This window comes from Mytilus edulis, chromosome 10 (assembly GCF_963676685.1).
Source record: "Mytilus edulis chromosome 10, xbMytEdul2.2, whole genome shotgun sequence".
In the NCBI taxonomy this organism is placed as follows: domain Eukaryota; kingdom Metazoa; phylum Mollusca; class Bivalvia; order Mytilida; family Mytilidae; genus Mytilus; species Mytilus edulis.
Genome location: NC_092353.1, coordinates 63,993,351 through 64,014,796, shown reverse-complemented (window position 1 = coordinate 64,014,796; position 21,446 = coordinate 63,993,351). Strand labels below are relative to the sequence as shown.

General features: G+C 31.2%; 1 protein-coding gene across 4 annotated transcripts in view; it reads right to left on the bottom strand.

Moving 5' to 3' along the window:
- Window positions 1–65: 65 nt before the first annotated feature.
- The window catches only part of LOC139492235 (brefeldin A-inhibited guanine nucleotide-exchange protein 3-like), a 104,454-nt gene continuing 83,073 nt past the window's right edge, over window positions 66–21,446 (bottom strand). For all 4 annotated transcript variants that reach the window (XM_071280419.1, XM_071280420.1, XM_071280421.1 and 1 more), the window contains 5 exons: window positions 14,324–14,457; window positions 9,637–9,758; window positions 7,932–8,501; window positions 5,665–5,975; window positions 66–2,150 (listed from right to left, as the gene is read on the bottom strand). In XM_071280419.1, the coding sequence (XP_071136520.1) occupies window positions 1,938–2,150; window positions 5,665–5,975; window positions 7,932–8,501; window positions 9,637–9,758; window positions 14,324–14,457 (1,350 nt within the window). In that variant the 3' untranslated portion in view covers window positions 66–1,937. The remainder of the gene's footprint in view (window positions 2,151–5,664; window positions 5,976–7,931; window positions 8,502–9,636; window positions 9,759–14,323; window positions 14,458–21,446) is intronic.

The following is a 21,446-nucleotide window of genomic DNA, read 5'->3' as shown; positions in this document are numbered from 1 at the left end:
GGCATTAATATAAAGTTGTAAATAACTTACAAACTAGTGATGCATTGTTGGTTTAAAGAAGAAGATTTTATCAACAGGAAAATAATTTTTATTCAACATATTTCCACAAAAAAGACATGAAAGGAAAAATAAAGATCTGTAAAGAGATTACCCACTAAATATTTGGAATTAATACTATTGCACAACTTTTAAGCTATAAGAACAACATATTTATATAACGATAAATAAATAAATAAATATAGCATATAAGGAATGATGTAATCAACAAGTGTTTTAATAATTTCAATAATAAATAACAAATAATTTCTTACTGGAATTCATGGATCTTATCATATATAATAATACAGTAAGGTACATACAAACACATTTATCATAAGTTATTAAGTTAACTGTTAACTTAATATATACAAGTAAAACAGCAAATTCTTTTCATATAGCTTTAAACTTTAAAAATCTGCCTATAAAGTTACATGTATAGTTTTTTATACACATTAAAATAGCATATAGATATTAATAATGCAAGAAATTTTTTATCATTACACTTTATGCAAATTTCTTATATTATCCATTCATTTCATTGGACACACAACATTTTTTTAATTTCACTAACCTCTTATAAGGAAACCAGATACACAAATATTGTTTTATTTTCGACCTCAGTAAATAAAGAGTCTCCCATATGCTATTGCAATTTCCTAACTGACCTATTCATCACATTTGCTAAAGCATAAAATGTAGATCAAATGTGAGTAGTCTATTTACCTAAATTTGAGCAATGTTTAAATTAACTATTGAACACTTATTGCTCTAAACCCCTATGATGTAAGAATACCCACTTTACAGCACAAGTTCATGTATTATCAAACACTGTGCAATTTTTTCATATCATCTAAAACTAATTAACTTGAGATTCGTACTGAAAATAGAGCCCACTTCCCCTAAACAATTATGCTAAGCCTAAAATCATTCTTGAAATAGCAAGTATTTATACTTGTCTAGTTGAGGAATTTTCATATAACCTAAACAGAGAATGTACATGTTTGGTTTTAATAGGTCATACAAATGCTCCAAAATAAAACTCGCGACTATTATATTATATAAATCATAACATTTTATTTTTTAGAAATTTAGGTTGCACAAAATGTAAATTTTTCATCAGGCTTGATGACAAGTATTAAAAGTAAGATTTGTCAAATTGCTTGTGAAAATGCAGATTTCTGTAATATTTTAGCTAAATTAATATTGATTTTCCCCCTAGTTTCTGTTCACAGAAATTACCCTTCCTATCTTTTTGGTCAGGGGATTTGCTAATATACTACATCATGATTGGGCAAAACAGTCACATTTGATGATGAGGGTGGTTTTTACCCATGGGAGTTGTGCTTGCCCTGTAACCATTTTACAGAACCAACTACTATCTCATGTCTAATGGCCCATTAAAAGCTTTGAAGACCAATTTTTTTATTATAGAAGTGCAAAGATTCAACATATAATTCTGAAAAGTGAAGAAAAAGGTTTTTTTCTTCCTTCCATGGCTAATTTGAACCCAAATATTATCATCCCCTAAAAAATAAAATTGTAAGAGAAGACTTGAAGTAACAACAGTTCTGGTGACATGACATAGTAATTAATTCAAAAATCAAAGCACCTTACTACAAACACTGCTTATAACCACCTGTTAAAGGTCAGAAGTAACTCAAATGACTACTTTAAAAGAAAGGGAAAAAAATACTCTCAACCATGCATTATGTTATATAGAAACAATGTTTATGGAATGTAGAGCAGCACATTTTCTTCAGAAAATAAATCTGACACATAAAATAAAGATCAATCTCATTATGGAAAATTTGCAAAAGACTTTTACAGCATTGATAACAATAAACAATTTTCTGCATGTACTTAAACTAAAGGAGGAGGTGATATATGACCCAATTTTATCATGTGATACAGTCAATCATTACACCAATACGATGCACCCATTGTCCCAATGCTTCACGTAGACGCCTGTCTTCTGCATGACATACTAACTGATTTACACAGTAAAATATAGCAGGTTGAAGAAGTCGGAATTTGCCATCTGGTTGCTGCTGGAACAATCCTAAAGTAGTACAAAGTAACTCTGTCCAAGACTGAATTCTAGCCTCACTGTCCTAAAATATATCACAAAAAAATAAACTTTTAACTATGTTAATTTTTTAAATCTGTAATATCTGAACTTTTCCAAAAGGGTACATTTAATGATAACATGCATTTTTTTCCTTGAAAACAATAGGTTCATTTAAAAAAAAAATGAATGACTACTAACTGCTCACCCTGCAATTCAAAGTATTCAAACCTATAAGCTTAGAACTAGGGCTTATTAAAGCTTAACCAACATCATTATTGAAGGTTGTACGGTGACCTATTATTGTTAATTTCTGTGTCATTTAGTCTCTTGTGGAGAGGGTGTCTTCAAGCTATGCCAACAGTTGATAACAAGAATGTGTCCTAAGTACACGGATGCCCCACTCGCACTATCCTTTTCCATGTTCCATGGACCGTGAAATTGAGTGATAATCTAATTTGGCATTAAAATTAGAAAGATTATACTATAGGGAACATATTGTACTAAGTTTCAAGTTGATTGGACTTCAATTTCATCAAAACTACCTTCACCAAAAACTTTAACCTGAAACTCCCACTTTCATTTTCTATGTTTAGTGGACCGTGAAATTGGGGTCAAAAGTCTTATTTGGCTTTAAAATTAGAAAGATCATATCATAAGCAACAAGTGTACTAAGTTTCAAGTTGATTGGACTTCAGCTTCATCAAAAACTACCTTGACCAAAACTTTATCCTGAATGGACGCACAGACGGTCGAACGGACGAACTCTACTATCTACGAACGAGCGGAGCCACAGACCAGAAAACAAAATGCCTCTCTACTATCGTAGGTGGGGCATAAAAATAAATTCAACCTATGCCTACAAACAAAATACAATAGGTGTTGTTATAACAATTATTAATTAATAAAAGGTAAAATACAGTCAGTATATTTAAGCATTAAATATTACTCTTTAAAAATTCACAAACAAAAATAAAGTATTTGCAAAATTGTGTTGTAGTAAAAAATGGAATTATAAACAAATTCTAAAAAGACAAAAATTGAAAATAGAACCCTTGATACTAGCAAAATTGAGTTGAAATAAATATTAAATTGTTATAAAAATAAAATAAGACTAAATTTCTAAAATCGATCACATATTTAAACAATACTTGAGAAAAAAGATACAAAAAAATGTTTCAATTGTGCAATTTTTTTTAATTTTTTTTTTTTCATTATTTTGTTGTATTACATATGAAACATACAAGCAACACAATATACAAATATAACATACTTCAACAAAAACTTTTTTTCAAATCAAATATAATTTCATTTATAGTCAGCAACTTTCCAGATGGACAGTGCACTATTTATTTACTTTGTTTTACGGTTAGTTTAGAAAATTCAAGTACTCTGTGTTTGTTTTTATGCATTATATATTGAGTCGTGAGTTTCTGTCCAAGTTTGGTACAAATCCAGGATAGTATAAGAAAGTAATTAAAATTTTAAAAACTTTATGAATGTATTGTATCCTGGCAGAAAAACTAAGTCCTTTTATAAGTAAAATACAGAAAAAAAGGATTTTTTGTTTTACAAAATTTACTTCTGGATTCTATCTGATGATCATAAACAAGCTTCTGTCCAAGTTTGGTATAAATCCAGAATAGTTTAAGAAAGTTATTATTAAAATTTCAGAACAGTTTAAGAAAGTTTTTACATGTATTAAAATTTCAAAAACTTTAACCACAGAGTGAATCCCTGTGGACGCCGCCACCGCCAACACCGACGGAATGTAGTATCGCTATATCTCGTTTTTTTTTAACTAAAGGATAACAACATGACACCAGCTGCTTGTGCAGATGCAGCATCAATTCATATCTTAAAGTATGACTTTTGAGGCAATCATATTAGTGAAATTTGTCTTATTTTCTGAATGTGTTGGAATTAATAGAGAACATTTAAAATAGATATTTCACATGAGTCAGTATCTATGAAATTCATGAGTTTCAATAGACTAGTGGTGTATGCCATTGTATTTGAAGGAATCTATTTTACATAAAATTGAATATTTTTATCATATATTTCTATATTATTCATGAAAATGACACTCATAGATATTCAATATGACTAGATGATTGTTCCTTAAATAAAAATTCATAAAATCCTTTTTCCCCCATTATTTCATTATACTAATTTAAAACTTATTCCTTTATGAAATAGAGATCCTCAACACACACTATTACCTACATTTTCACTAGTACATGTAAAAGAAATTGTATATTGAGTAAACATCAACACTAGGTTTAAACTGGTTGTAGATTGATTAGCCCCAAATTAATTTATGTTTTTATAACACTTAATCTGTAACAAATTATTCAACCTATGCCAATATTTTTTCACACAATTTTATACCTAAAATTTTAGGTTGAATGAACCGTGGAGAGCTGTCTCATTTGCAATCTTACCAAATCTTCTTATTTTTATATAAAACTACCTATGCTCACAAAAGTATACCAATTATTGTGGATTCATTTATTTTCGTGGGTACTAACTTGCATGTTCCTGGATATTTAATTTCCTGGTTTTGCCAAAGTCTGCATATAAGCTGATAGAAAATTTGTTATTTGTTGAACATTTACTTTCGTGCTTATCCTATACCACAAAAGCCAAGAAAATTAGTATCCAATGAATAATGAGGAATCCAGAGTACCCTAAGGTGTTGATCAAATGAAAGTACCTTATGAATTATGATCCTTAAGACATAAAATTGACAGTAAACCAGATTTTTTGTATTGTGAAGGTTATCATTGTTGAGGTTATGTAGTGTGAAATACAACTGCACTTTGTCATCAGTAAAAAAAACCTGTTAAAATTTTAAATGAAAGCTTCATAACCTACTGCATAGAAAGGTCAAAAAGTGCCATTTTCAAATCAATCAGGTAAGGGACGACATCAAAAGATCAATGTAGGATAAAAAACTTAAATCAAATAGTTTTGGGGTGGGGGGGGGTTAAAATTCTGCAAGTTTTGTATATTTAAAATCGATTTTTTTACATATATCCCTATTGGTAATCAATTTTTCCCAAATTAAGTTAAGAGGGGGGTGGGGGTCAGTGGAAAAACTATGTGAATTAAGTTTTTTTTATCCTACATTGAACTTTTGATGTCGTCCCTAACATATCTCCTGAATGGAAAAGGTGAAAATCGTAAAAATCTAAATTGACAATTTTGCCATCAGTAACATCATATCAAAATTTGACAAGCATTGGTATAAGGATTTATAAGTTGTTGCACCAAACAGCATAAATAGCATTTTCCAATCAATCAAGAATACACTTCAAAAATTTTTTTCATCAAAGAAGCACAAGTGTATCATTTCTTGTATGACTTTTATAAATCTCTGTTGATTTAATTCGAAAGAAATCATTAATGGGATCACATTGCATATTTTGATATAAATATTGGTCTCCATGAATGATTCTTAATTCAAATTCACTAAATCTAATCAAAATTTTAATACAAAGGCTGATAAATCATATTCATTTCATATAAATTTTAATTTGCTCTTTGAAAAATCTAACCTTCATTATAGATGATTTCCTCTGCTTAGCAATTGACTCATCCACACTTTCCGTCCTTTTAATGATTGGTTTTGGCTTTTTCTCCTTCGATATTTTGATAAATGCTGGCATGGCATGGTGTTGTTTACGTTTTTTATACTCTGTCATTAGTGATTTTATGAGTGTATCAGTAGCTAATGTGTATACTTTACTCTCATGTTCTTCTCTCATTTCACGTTTACTCTTTGTAGGATTTTTAGACATAACAGACATAGTATCAGAGCTGTCATCTTTCATCTCTTCAGAGAAAACATCTGCAGTCTCACAGATCTCTGTAAACAAACAAATTTACTTTTCAATTACATTTTTTTTGCAAATCTTTGTATATGTATTTTATTTGTATTAAAACTAAGAATCTAATGCAATATCGTTTGTAACGTCACCAATTTTCATGGCATCAATTCACAAGTGATGATAAGGCCAATTAAAATTAATTGGTAGATTTTCATCCCCGCCCGCCCCTCCGAAATCTTCCTGCCCCGATTTTTTTTATTTTTGAAAAAAATACAATTTCTGGATTTTGTTCATTTCCATTACCAGTAACTGTCGATAATTTCGTTTCATGTAAAACTTCCTGTTTCAAATTTCGGTTTTAGTATTTCTTAGTGTATTCTTACTGAATGATTAAGTCGATATATTCTGCTGATCTATGATGACAACATCATTTACCGAGAATAGAGATTGATTACGAGAAGGGCGTGAAATATTGGGTTACGAGTAATACGCTGTGCCCAAGAACGCAAATCGCCGTATGTCACAAATGACACAAATGTTGTGAGAAAAACACCTTGGATTTATTTTATTTATGCAATGACTTTGTGTCAAGAAATTTGGGCTGTGAATGAAACCCAAAAGCGTTAGAATCGTGGAACACATTTGACTGGAATAAAGAAATTAACACAAGCATGAACTTTTTAGATTGGTGACCGTATATTGAGTTAAACAAATCGACAAACATACCCATTTCTAATTTATTAATTGATAGCAAGCTCTTAGATTTAGATTTTTTTTCGTTTTTTTTTTTCAGAAATAGAGAAAACATCCTCTGTCCCAATACCCACGATAGAGTCATTAAACAACTTTATTTTCTACATTGTAATTATATTTGCATCTTGCATATTAAGGACCAATCCTATTATATTTAAACATTGTTTGAGTTTTCATTTTATTCTGTACTTATCGTACTTGTGTTTGCATACTAATGCATTTGCTTCATTTTATTAGGACAACAAAACATTGCTGAGAAAGCAAACATTGCCAGTCCAACTGAAGAGGGCATTTCTCCACATTTCTGCTGTTTACTATCAATAGGTTTCTAAAGCGGCAATTACATGTAGAACAGATCAGAAATATATATTTATGAATTTGAAAAAAGCAGCACCAGCATCTGGAGTATATGTGTCTCAATTATTATGTTACTCTAGAGCTATAGCTCAAAGTACGTTGATTTTGTTGAACGAGGAATACTGCTTTCTCAAAAGTTGCTATGATAGGGATATGAATCAATCAAATTAAGGTCATCACTCAAGCAATTTTATGGTCGCCATCATGAGCTGATTGGCCATTATAACAAAAGTGTGTCAGAAATCATATCCCAGTGATATTATTCCTCAGTCATAACAACCTTTCATCATTACCGAACTGAACCAAGAAATAACATGACGAGTGCTGTATACGGTACAGGAAATGCTTACCCTTCCGAAGCACCTGATTTCACTCCTGGCTTTTAGTGGAGTTTGTGTTGTTTCCTACTTATTATTTGTAACTGTTGATGTAAATGTCTTTTGGTTTTATGAGTCTTTGGTTACTCCTTGGTTTTGATTGTCATTGTCTTGTACACAAAATGTTATGGATGTATTTACATGATATAAGCTTATTATTACACTTGCATATATGAATAACACATGACAAAAAAGGTTTCATATGAAATAAAATTTAAAAAATAAAATCCTCCTACCCTCCCCATTTTTTTCAAAAATTTGGATGAAAATCTACTAATTAATTTTAGTTGGCCTAAGGTATGATAGATTTTAAATGTATGGTTTCACGTTGTTTGCTGTCAGTTCATTCAGAATAGAGATAACAAAATTGTATTTTAAGCTCCTGCAGCATCAATTTGTGATTTGATGGTCACAAATACTTGTTTATCAGCGCTGCCAATGTGTTGCAAGTAAACTTAATTTGCAACCATCTAATCACAAATTTCACTTATTCAGTATTTGTCTTACCTTGTAATGTCACATCTTTAGTTGTTACTATGCAATCTTGTGATGTCTCAGATTCTGACCGGGACTTCTTTTTGTTCTTTACAAAATTTGTCGAGAAGTCATCAGGTTGAGCTATGATGAAAAAAACTTGTTGTTCTGACATTTGGTCGACACGAACAGACGTCTCATCTGACAGAATATCTACGTAGGTGTGACATAATTCATCACAGACGCTCCTCAATAATTGCAGAAATAATGTAGGACATGACTCCATCTTGCTTTGATTTGTCAAGTATTCTGATTCTAATTGGTTGACATCCTTAACAACCTGTTCAGCACCAGTGATACATTTAATGTGGTTACTACTCAGGTCTGGTATAGAAATACAAATCTGTAGTAACGTGTGTAGATAGAAGATCATTGATGCCCCTGCCTGCTTGTATAAATTAACTGCCACTTCTGTCCTAGCTACTTTCTGTATCAGAAACTTTAATCCAGGGCGAGAATCAAATTCTGCAGCAAGCTTATATGACTGTCTTAAACACTGCAGAAATTTGATAATATTACGTATGGATAGACTAGGCAGCAGACCTACAAGACAAACATTTCACCGATATTATTTATTTATAGCAATTATTGTGCTATTCTGTAAGATTCTCTTTATCAATATTGTAGTCGATTTTGAAAACTAAAAGTCAAAGACAAGTACATGGTTAACATAAATAAGAAGATGTGGTATAATGCCAATAAGACACATCCAAGTCACAATGTATAAAAAGTTAACCATTTTAGGTCAAAGCACAGCCTAACTCTTATAATTGTTTTCTGTTTAATTAAAATTCTTGTCTAAGACCATTTCACCGCTTATGTCCAGCTTATGTCCAACATAAGTAACGCTGTCTTCAATGCTTGACCATCTTTGTTAGTACTTGCGTTTTAGTTATTTATAGTACTGTTTCTACAAAGTTAAGTAATTATAATGTACTAATCCTTATTGTATGTTCCTTTATGTGCCTTCTGCTAGACTACTGATTAATATTACAAAAGGCAGAGGTTGTGATCTTCAAAACTACCTCTAGTCTACACTGCCACATCATGACATGTAGAAGTTTGTTCATGTGGCTTTACCTAGTAGTGTACCTTATCAGTGGTTGTCATATCTAAATGGTTTTTTTCTTGTAATTAGGAAAATGTTAGTGGTAGAAATTTGGTTTCCATAAAATTTATTTCCAACTTTTATTAGACTCATGGTGAAATCAAGCTTGTCTTATTATTCATATACCTTTCTTTGTTTTTACTGTTTCTTACGATTGCTGTCTCATTGACTTTAACCCCATATAAGTTTTTCCTCATAAATATGAGGTTTTATCAAAATAATTCATAGAAATCAACTTAAATAGTAAAATCAGGGGAGGCAACTATTCTTAAATCAGGTGATTCACTATCATTCTGTGGTATATTTTCTACTGATGTGTAAATATGTATATCAGAATCATTTATCATTGCTTGTTATTAAGTATCCCTTCATACTTTTATTGGTGGAAAACTGTTATGCACAGTTAATTTTTAAACAAAAATATTTTTAAAATTGGTACATTGGGATTTCAAGCTATTAGATCCCAATCAAATTTAATGATAGGAATTTTCTATGCTATGTATAAATGAGACATCTTTATATATTATGGATTTTTTTTTTCATAAAACTCTATATGGAAAATGATGTTACCTTTATTACTTTCATTAGCCTTGCGTCCAGATGTGTTCTCTGCACAAAGTAAAATGCTTCCAACAGTCTGTAACAGTAGCTGATTTGACAGCAATCCTATAACAATATTCCTAAATGGAATCCTGAAATAAACAATTTGTTATATCTTAATAATACTTATATTTAACTAGTATATATTTGTTTGGGGGCCAGCTGAAGGACGCCTCCGGGTGCGGGAATTTCTCGCTACATTGAAGACCTGTTGGTGACCTTCTGCTGTTGTTTTTTATTTGGTCGGGTTGTTGTCTCTTTGACACATTCCCCATTTCCATTCTCAATTTTATTCATCATATAGTTGTTTAACATTAAATTGTAGACATTTTAACTGTTAAAATTATCTGTAAATCAGCTGTTTAAAGGGAAACTTCGCAAAAAAATCAAAAATTGATATTATGTTCATTCAGTATAAAAATGCTCAAATTCATAGTTATTAAAGTTTTATTCTGCTAGATAAGCGATCACCATCGATTTTAAATTTAGAGTATCAATTCTCTGCGTTCAGCCATTTTGTCTTCTTTCCCGATTAATAACAACGATATGTCTATAAACCACAAAGGAACAAAACTACAGTAACCGATGTAGTCGTAACTGTGTGTCGATATCTTGTCAATCGTACGGTTGTTTTATCCGACTAACTAACTTGATACGGAAAATATTCTTATTTTTTTAAATTACCATGGTCTGTTGTTTTTAAACTGTTGATATTGGAATTAGGTAAAAAGTCAAAGTTAAAATCATAAATAAGTGTTCCGTGAAAATTGTTTTTCGAAAATCTAATTTGTTCATAATACTTTAAAGTAATAAACTTTTTTCAAATAAATTCTGATCTTCCCTCATCTGATCACCAGCATGGCTAAAGGTATTACTTCCAAAGGTATTGTGAGGGGTGTGAGGTGACAGGTCCAGGTATTCAAGCGATTTCCTGTCGGGCTTGCAAGTTCATGCATCGTTTCACCTCTGCAGGCATTGATCGGTGTACATGGCGGATAACTTATAACTTTCCATTTTGAACTATCAGATGTATAATATACAACTCTGTCTTACTTGTCATTACTAAACTCATAAGCTTGTTTATAAATAACATTTCTGGTGTAAAGAATATTATTCATAAAAATATAAATAATACCCAAAATAAATTTGATGAAATTAAAATCTATTTAAATATTTTTTCCAAGGGTGAATTTGGGAACATGTAATATATACTCATTGTCAATAGTGAAGGACAGATTGGAACATACCAGTAATATTAATTTAAAAAAATGTACGCACTTGTCGACGATTCGTTTATACGACTGGGTAGAAAGTTACGGAACTATAAAAGTGCAATTTAAAATATATACATGTATACATTGAACATAAGAAAAAAACATATATTTTGAATAAATTGGGGTAAAAGTTTTGTAAATAGACTTGTCCACGTATGCCAACAGTATGTAATCATCGAATGTCGATAGACTATTGTATACCAGAAGAAGAAGAAGAAGAAGAGAACCAATTTGATTTAAATACAGGTCGATGTATAATTTGCTTTGGTTCATCGAAGTTGTGGACATAGTAAAATCACAGATTTATATTTCAATAAGATTGTTCTCGAACAAAGGAAGGAATTCGTCATCACAATTGTTATATATGCCACTGGACGAACACTAATTATCCCCAAGGGATGTGAATATTTTGCTGGGAAACTATTGAGTATCAAAGTTTCAAATTAATTTCGGGATTTATGTTCTTTCTTGGTATTCAAGGGAAATATGACATTAAATTGGTTCTGTCTTTTTTTAAACATCGTTAAAAAGATGTGTGTCTAAGGTGGACGCCACAAGAACCCTGTAATACTAGTACGAGAGTATAGCATGTAAACATTCCTTCTCAATAATATGGTTGTATTGGAAATCTTTTCATACAAATTGACAACTCATGGTCCGATATGCATGAAATATTTGCCACATGACGCCCATAGTTCTTTCTACCATCATCATCTTATTCTTTGATATTGCTGTAAACATCGATGGTTCACACCCAAACAAAATGGGAGTAATGTACCTTCAGAGCTTCTCCGTGGTATACACTTGTGAAACTTAATATATAGACGAAATTTTTGTATTGAAATGAATCTACATCTTCAAATAACGATTTTGAGTAATATCACACTACAAACCAATATAAACGTATGGCAAGATATAACCATGAAGGAATTTAGTTTTTGTCAGATGCAAGAACTCATCACTATCATAAACGTATACGTAGATATGCATGCAGTTTCAAATATCAAGAACAAGCGGTCGATGTCGATAGTACGTTTTCTAACTGTTCAGAGTTAGACATGTCACTTGCTCATTCTTAGAAGCCTTCATATTCCCCGTCCAACAATGGGAACTCGTTCTGGTTGTGTTGACTATAAATGCTGGTATGGTAATTCTGTCGTTTATCTGTACAAGTGGTTGCATTTCCTCTCCTTTCCCAACAAACAAACTAACGAAACGCTACTAGTCTGCTTTCTCTAGAGCTCATCCTCCATGGTGCTTATACGTCAGGAAACTTACATGTATACTAATAATGATTGTTTCAAGAACAACGATGTATGGACGAACTATTCTAAATTCGTCAATATCAGTTATGCATGACTAAAATATAAGTTTTATTACAACTACTGTATTACTTATTTGGATTAATGACTGCTATCATGTTCAACATTGCACAAATATTATCATAGAATTTCAACAAAAAAAATGTACAAAAATCCTCAAAAAAAATAATGCCTTAGCTTAGATCATTGGTATTCTTTTCACAAAAAGTTCGTGTAAATGATTGTCAAATGATTTTAATTATGTAAGAATGAAATGTTAAAAAGAAACTAAAAAAAAATCATGCATGTTGTATGTTGTATTTTTTTTCAATTAAAAACTTTAAAATTGCGATAGTTTTATGAGCATTAAACACAGCCAGATTTGAATACAAGTTTAGAAATTCCGGTAAAGTCAATGATATCAAACAGATGTGCAATGGTATATCAAATTGGGAAATATTGCATTTAGTTTTTACTTCAATTTGAATTGCTGCTAAGAAAGTAATCCAAAATTGTTTCCTTTTATTTTTATACACTTTCGGAATTATGAATCTGAATTTTATTTTCAATTAATTTACACAATTTAATTATTGTATCTTTATTCTCATCGTATATTAAATCTTAGTGTATTAAATACAGCCTACTCTTTCTAATCCTTTCTGTTTATCCTTTCCAAATAACAACATTCATACCTGTGTACGCTTGAATTCACACCTGCCGCTAAATAGCTACAAGGTAAACGAATTGACCTCAAGCCGAGAAATATACAGTGACCTTTACAAAATAATATACACACTCTGCTCACACATTAGTTGCATTAAAATGATTATCAAAACAATAACGGTAACTACAACTGAAATATTTTCAGTCCAATATCAGTAAAAATGTTCAATAAATATTTTATGAAAAAAATCTCAACAATAATTAATGAAATTTATTCGAAAACATTTACTAGAGATAATTTTATAGGAGTTTAATTCAATCAATACAAAACAGTATATGCATATTCATTTTCGTTCATTCTTATATTGTGGTTAATATCTACGACCATTCGTCAGCTGTGCGCTTTTAATTACGTATATTGTCAATAAGCTATAAGAGTTAAACAGATTTTATTTTTTCCCAGATTTCAACAAATCGGGCTAAAACGTCACGACCCACTCGAGAATTCAACCAAAAAAGTTACAAATACTTGATTTTCTCCGTTATTAGAAGGAATTTAAATTTAAAACTTTGCAAATGTGTTTTTTATGTTAAGATGAACATAATTAGATGATAAGTAAAAAATCGCGGAATTTCCCTTTAAAGCTAGGATCCTTCTTAATTATGAAGTGAGGTGAGAGTTTTTCATGGTGAAGACCTCACTGTGACTTTGAGATGCAGAACAGTAATTACAAGCACTGCTCCTTTGCTTCTTTTGTAGTGATTTTACGTCATGGATTGATTCTTTGTTTTTCTATAGGAGAAATTTTCCTGTATCTATCCAGTGGGTACTTCAATTTTAGTATAAACCTTTCATTTGTTTTAATGTAAACTGGTTTAGATACAAGGAAATCTAAAATAATCTCTTCTGTGGATATTAACATTTGAAAACAAAGTGTTATTTAATCCTCATAATGCCTGAAAAACTTGACTAATCTGGTAACAATATCATCAGGATTGAGACTTGACTAACCTGGTAACAATATCATCAGCATGGAGACTTGACTAACCTGGTAACAATATCATCAGCATGGAGACTTGACTAACCTGGTAACAATATCATCAGCATGGAGACTTGACTAACCTGGTAACAATATCATCAGCATGGAGACTTGACTAACCTGGTAACAATATCATCAGCATGGAGACTTGACTAACCTGGTAACAATATCATCAGGATGGAGACTTGACTAACCTGGTAACAATATCATCAGCATGGAGACTTGACTAACCTGGTAACAATATCATCAGCATGGAGACTTGACTAACCTGGTAACAATATCATCAGCATGGAGACTTGACTAACCTGGTAACAATATCATCAGCATGGAGACTTGACTAACCTGGTAACAATATCATCAGCATGGAGACTTGACTAACCTGGTAACAATATCATCAGGATTGAGACTGTTTTCATCTCCAGGTTTATACAACAAAAATACAAAGGATTTGTCTGCTTCACTTTCTGATTCAGGATCAGCATCTCTCTTTATCTGGGTGTCCAATAAAAATACCTGAAAAAAAGCAAATATCACAAATTAACAAGGATTTTATTTAGAAATAAATGAGATACATGTTCCTCTCCATTAAAGTAATGTTGAATACAAATCTGTGAGAATTCAGCTGTCATTGCATCTTAGATACAGGATATCTAAAATTGTGAGAGTTGTAACATTAAAATAATGAATACCAATGCTTCACCATTTTCTGATACAACAAAAAAAAATGTTTGCTGTATGCTTCTTCATTCTTGAGTATTTTCAAAAACAAAACTTTTACTTAGTTGGGTTTGATAATAAAAGGGAGCAAATACTACAAGTGCATTATATAGAACAATCGACTTCCATTCAATATATATTTAAATACAAAAATTCTTGGCAAGCTTCATAAATATTTTAATTTAAAAAAAAAAATTGGTGGAGTCTGCAATGTGCAATGATGCATTATTAAAATCTTTAAAACTGTACTTTTATCAGTTTTCCTGCAGCAGACTATTTGAACATTGTCCTTATTTAACTTTCATCAGTTCTCCTGCAGCAGACTATTTGAACATTGTCCTTATTTAACTTTCATCTAAAAGAAGGTCATTTATATATATGTTAGCGGCAATAAGTAAAATTAGGCATTAAGCTTAAATCCTAGGCAATAAGCCTAACGCCTAGGCATTAAGTTATTGCCTGAAATTTCCAGGCATTAAGCTTATTACCTGAAATTTGATGATGATTATTCATCCTATTGCCGAACATGGTTTTAGGCAATAAGTGAAATTTTAGAATTTAGGTGTTTTTTTTAGTGATTTTTCTTGAAATAAAGTATTTTCTTAATCATATTCCTAATATGAATATACGTTTAACTGACAAATCTTTAAATTTTAGTTCTTTTCTTGTTTAAAACAGAGTTAACTCATACTTTTTTGTGGAAGTACAAAAAATAAAAAAGATTTAAAAAAGTGATTGTATCCCATAAAAAAGGAGAGATTCTATATAATCCTTATAATAATTATTTGAAAATGTTTACACTTCACTGGTTTTAACTGGTCAAAAGTAGACAAAATTAAGATATGATTTTTTGCTCGTACCATTTTATTGGATATCCGATAAGTAAATTTTCTTGTTAAAATATTTGTTAAATGCCCTCAGGCCATCTCAGGTAAGATATTTAATCAAAAGTTTGACTGCATCCTTTAATATATAATGTTTATTAAATACTAAACAGAAAGGAAACCAGTAAAAGTAAATATGCTAACTTTATTTTAATGAAGGAAGGGGGTTATGGAACCAGGCCCCTCCCCCGCCTTTTGAAAAAACCAGGATCTGCACCTGACGAAAATCAGATGCGGATTAATGCCACAAAGACATTTGAAAATCTTCAAATGCAACACGAATTCATTTCATAATTGCAAAATGCAAATACTTAATTAATTCTACCCTCAGAAATAATTCTTTATCGATATTTTAATGAAAATAATCAAACTGCCTGCAAAAGAATTTTATCTGTTTTATTTTTTCATGTCAATGATAAGGGCAATGCTGTTGTGGCTACAAGATTTGGACAACTTCTAGGAACATTTGGAACAAATGAGATGGGGGAAAACGGTAAACAAAATTTAATTCTTGAAGAGGAAATTAATTGTGAAACAACTTTAAGTGTACGTGAGGCAGCAACCCATCATGCAAATGCAAGAAAAACGAGAGAAAGTGCAATAGTCGGTGCACAGTTCTACAACTTGTGATAACAATTGATTTTAACACAAATTTGTATCAAGTTTTCATGTTTTATAAGTAATATTTGATGAGTTTTAATATAAAAACATATTTTATCTGTGATTTTATTTTCAGTAGTTGACATTTTAAACTTCAGTTCTTGTAATTTTATTATGTAACAAATGTATAATTTTTAATTGAATAAATGTCTTTTATTTACTCGCATTTATACTTTAGGCATTAAGCTTAATGCCTGGACACATTTTTCAGGATTTAAGCTTAAATCCTAGGATTTAAGTCTAATGCCTAACATCATTTAGGCATTATACTTAATGCCTAGGCCGTTAGCTTATTGCCTAGGATTTAAGCTTAATGCCTAATTTCACTTATTGCCGCTAACATATACATACATCAAAAATATTTCTACAATTATTTTCTTGTTATTTAATTCTAAATGAAAATATAGAATTTATCTACTCAAATAATAATAAAAGTATGAGATTTTATTGAGAAAATCATTTCAGAAAGTAAAAAATAATTAATAAATCATCATTTTAATTAGTAATTTACATATTACTCAATTACTTATACTCAATTATCTATAACATGTGTATGATGTAATTGTCCCTCATAGGTGTAATTGTTTAATTAACCCAGGTGTAATAAATGTTGTCTGAGACTAAGTAATAACACTCCATGGGTAACTTGTTTACTTAATTAATCCACAGGTACATATCAAACAGAGTATTAATTGACATTCAATTATATATAATTTACAAGTTCAACAAAGAATGGTATCAAACTCTACAGCTGACAAAGTTTACACAGTTGGAAGTGAATATCTAATTTGTATTGTTGTACCACAGTAAATTCTAAGAAATAACAAAAGTTTCATATTATATCTAGCTTTATTTAGATATACTGCTGTAAAACAATCTTTCCAAACCATTATTATTTGAGTCTCTGCTTGACCTACAACTTAACCTTCAATAATGTCATCAGTGAGAGGATCTAGATTTCAACAGCTGATGAAAGCAGAATTCTATATGAGGAAGGCCAGGCAACAGATCAGTGTTTTGGACAATAAACTTATAGATTTACATTATTTGCTGGAAAAGTCCCAAGAACGAGATTTACCTCTGGTTACGGCTAGAATTAACCGTAGAATCAGTGTTACAGAAGGAATACGAGGCATGTATTTTGAATATATCTGTGCTAAGACAGAAGAAATTTCAGTACCTTCACAAGATTTATACGATGAAGACGTTGTGGCTACAATGGCTTTTGATCTGGATGATTTTACATTTAATGAGTGAATCAATCAATGTTTTCAATTGGAGAAATATGCAGAACCATGCAAAACAAAATCAATGGATTCAGTGACCTGAACAAGATATGAATGAAATTTCCAACTGATGATGGAGTTAATGGCTTGTGATTCCCAGTGACTTGTTATACAGAGAGAAATAATCGGGCAACTTATAACATTAAGTTGCAAAAACTATCAAGTAATAGAGAAATTAAAAACACTTATCATACAAGATGATAAGACAGTAAGAGTCACTACTGAATAGCTAGAGATAATCAATTCACGCTGGAAATGTTTAAAGGAAAAACTATTATTTAAGAGCTACAGTGATTATAATTCCAGAAAGAAGGTATAGAAACTGTAACAGATCATGTTTTAATTCTAAAACAAATCAATTGTACATATTTTTATTACATCAAATGATGATTTACACTTGTTTATTAATAAATATATTGAATATATTATGTTGTAAATTTCATTTATCTGATGCAAGCCTCCCCAAATTTGTAACTGTCAAACATACATATAAAGAGCTGTTATAAAGAGCATGTACTGATTTTAGGAAGACATTGCAATATTGATACAAAATAATTTACAAAATATTCAATCTTTATGAAGACATTGAGTGAAATTCAAGTTTTTCATATACATGTAAATGAAAAAGAGAGCAGAAAGATACCAACAGCATATCCAAACTCACAGGTCATACACAAAACTGACAATGCCATGAAAAAAATCAAAATGTTGACATGACAAACAACAGTACACAAAACACAAGGATGCTTCAAATACGGTGAAAACAAAACTGAACAAGAGGCTCTCAAGAGCCTGAATCGCTCACCTGGTAAACAATGCCTTTGGCCATGTTTTTTGACGAAATAGAAAATAAAACACAAACTTTATTTTATACACCCTACTGATCATTCAAATGAAGTTTGGTTGAATTTGGTTGAGTAGTTTTGGAGGAGAAGATTTTTTAAAGTCAGCAAATATGATGAACAAATTGTGAAAAATTGTCATTAAAGCACAATAACCCCTTAAGGGGTCAATTGACAATTTTGGTCATATTAACTTATTTGTAGATCTTACTTTGCTGATCATTTTTGCTGTTTACAATTTATCTTTACCTATAATAATATTCAAGATAATGACCAAAAACTGCAAAATTTCCTTAAAATTACCAATTAAGTGGCAGCAACCCAACAATGGGTTGTTTGATTCATCTGAAAATTTCAGGGCTGATAGATCTTGACCTAATGAACATTTTTACCCCCATGTCAGATTTGCTTTAAATGCTTTAGTTTTTGAGATATAAGCCAAAAACTGCATTTGACCCCTATGTTCTATTTTAAGTAACGGCAGCCATGTTTTTTGACGGATCAAAAATCGAAGCACAAGCTTTGTGCAGGATAATCTAAGGAACAATCATGTTAAGTTTCATCCAAATCCATTCAGTAGTTTCAGAGGAGAAGATGTTTGAAAAATTGTTAACGACGACGACGGATGCCAAGTGATGAGAAAAGCTCACATTTCCTTTTAGGAAAGGTGAGCTAAAAACTGCAAAATTTCCTTAAAATTACCAATTCAGGGGCAGCAACCTAGCAACGTGTCGTCCGATCCATCTGAATATTTCAGGGCAGATGGATTTTGACCTGATAAACAATTCAACCACAGTCAGATTTGATCTTAATGCTTTTGTTTTTGACATTTTACCCCTATGTTCTACTTTTAGCCGTGGCAGCCATCTTGTTTGGATGGCCAGGTCACCGGACACATTTTTTAAACTAGATACCCAAAAGATGATTGTGGCCAAGTTTGGAGTAATTTGGCCCAGTAGTTTCAGAGGAGAAGATTTTTGTAAAAGATTACTAAGATTTACGAAAAATGGTTAAAAATTGACTATAAAGGGCAATAACTCCTAAAGGGGTCAACTGACCATTTCGATCATGTTGACTTATTTGTAAATCTAACTTTGCTGAACATTATTGCTGTTTACAGTTTATCTCTATCTATAATAATATTCAAGATAATAACCAAAACAGCAAAATTTCCTTAAAATTACCAATTCAGGGGCAGCAACCCAACAATGGGTTGTCAAATTCATCTGAAAATTTCAGGGCAGATAGATCTTGACCTGATAAACAATTTACCCCCCCCCCCCCCCCCCCCCCCCCCTGTCAGATTTGCTCTAAATGCTTTGGATTTTGAGTTATAAGCCAAAAACAACATTTTACCCCTATGTTCTATTTTTAGCCATGGCGGCCATTTTGGTTGGTTGGCCAGGTCACCGGACACAATTTTCAGACTAGATACCCTAATGATGGTTGTGGTAAAGTTTAGTTCAATAAAGGGCAATAACTCCTAAAGGGGTCAACTGACCATTTCAGTCATGTTGACTTAATTTTAGGTCTTACTTTGCTGAACATTTTTGCTGTTTACAGTTTATCTCTACCTATAATAATATTCATGATAATAACCAAAAACAGCAAAATTTCCTTAAAATTTCCAATTCAGGGGCAGCAACCCAACAACGGGTTGTCCGATTCATCTGAAAATTTCAGGGCAGATAGATCTTGACCTGATAATCAATTTAACCCCCATGTCAGATTTGCTCTAAATGCTTTGGTTTTTGAGTTATAAGTCAAAAACTGCATTTGACCCCTATGTTCTATTTTTAGCAATGGCGACCATGTTTGTTGAGAGATCAAAACTTCGGATACAATTTATAAACTAAATACCCTAAGGAACATTCAGTTAAAGTTTGGAAGTATTTGGCCTAGTAGTTTCAGAGGAGAAGATTCTTGAAATAGTTTACGACGACAGACGACGATGGACGACGACGGACGCCAAGTGATGACATAAGCTCACTTGGCCCTTCGGGCCATGTGAGCTAAAAAGTGAAACCAACATATTCTATTCCCTTTCAGTAACTGAACTGTTTTACTAAAGCACACACTATAGCTTTGCCAAAATGTCCCCTAATTCTGTATACATTATCATTAAGAATGAAATGGTTTGTCACAATATGTCATTGTGGTACAATAGTTAAAATATGAATAAGTTTCAAATGACAGCACCATAAAAACAAAACAAAACATTAAGGCAAACAAATATCATTATATGCATATTCATAATTTATACTAAAACCAGTTGTTGGCATGATACAGGTTATGCTGTTCTTCTCATATGTTTTATGATGGTAAGATACTAAACTCTAATGGGAGGGATTGTGCTTGATTTTCATATGATGAAGGCATAATCTTTCAATCAATTTAAATTAGTCCTTTGTTAATTTATGCTTATATTTGAATTTTTTCACATACCTTAATTTGTTTGATACATTTATAAGTAGTATTTTATGCTATGGCAGTGAGATATGGGGCTTTCATAAAGCTCCTAATATTGAAAAAGTTCAGTTAAATTTTTGCAAAAATATTTTAGGTGTCAAACAATGTACAATAAATCTAATGGTGTATTATGAGCTTGGAAGATATCCTTTGATATATTCTAGATTGTATAATATTATAAGATACTGGTTTAAACTTTTATCAACGAATAATTGTATTCTTGAAAATTGTTACAAAGAGCAGGTACGGAATCAATGTAATAACAGAAATAGTTGGATTTATCAACTGAAGTATTTATTGTTTAATTTGGGTCTGAATGACTTCTGGTATAACCAAGATAATTTAGTTGTAAATCGCACTCTTAAGTATTTTGTCAAAACTAGAATATTTGATCAAGCTAATCAACATTTGAATCAATTATTGGATGGCTCGCCAAAGTGTTTTTTTATATAAATAATGTTCGTTTACAATTTTACCTTACTAAACATGTGAATTTTAGAGTGTATCTAACGAGAATAAGATTGTCTTCACATAACTTATTTGTTGAAACAGGACGATATCAAAGGTTAATAGATCTGAAAGAAAATGCACTCTCTGTACTTTAAATACAATAGAAGATGAGTTTCATTTCATTTTACAGTGTG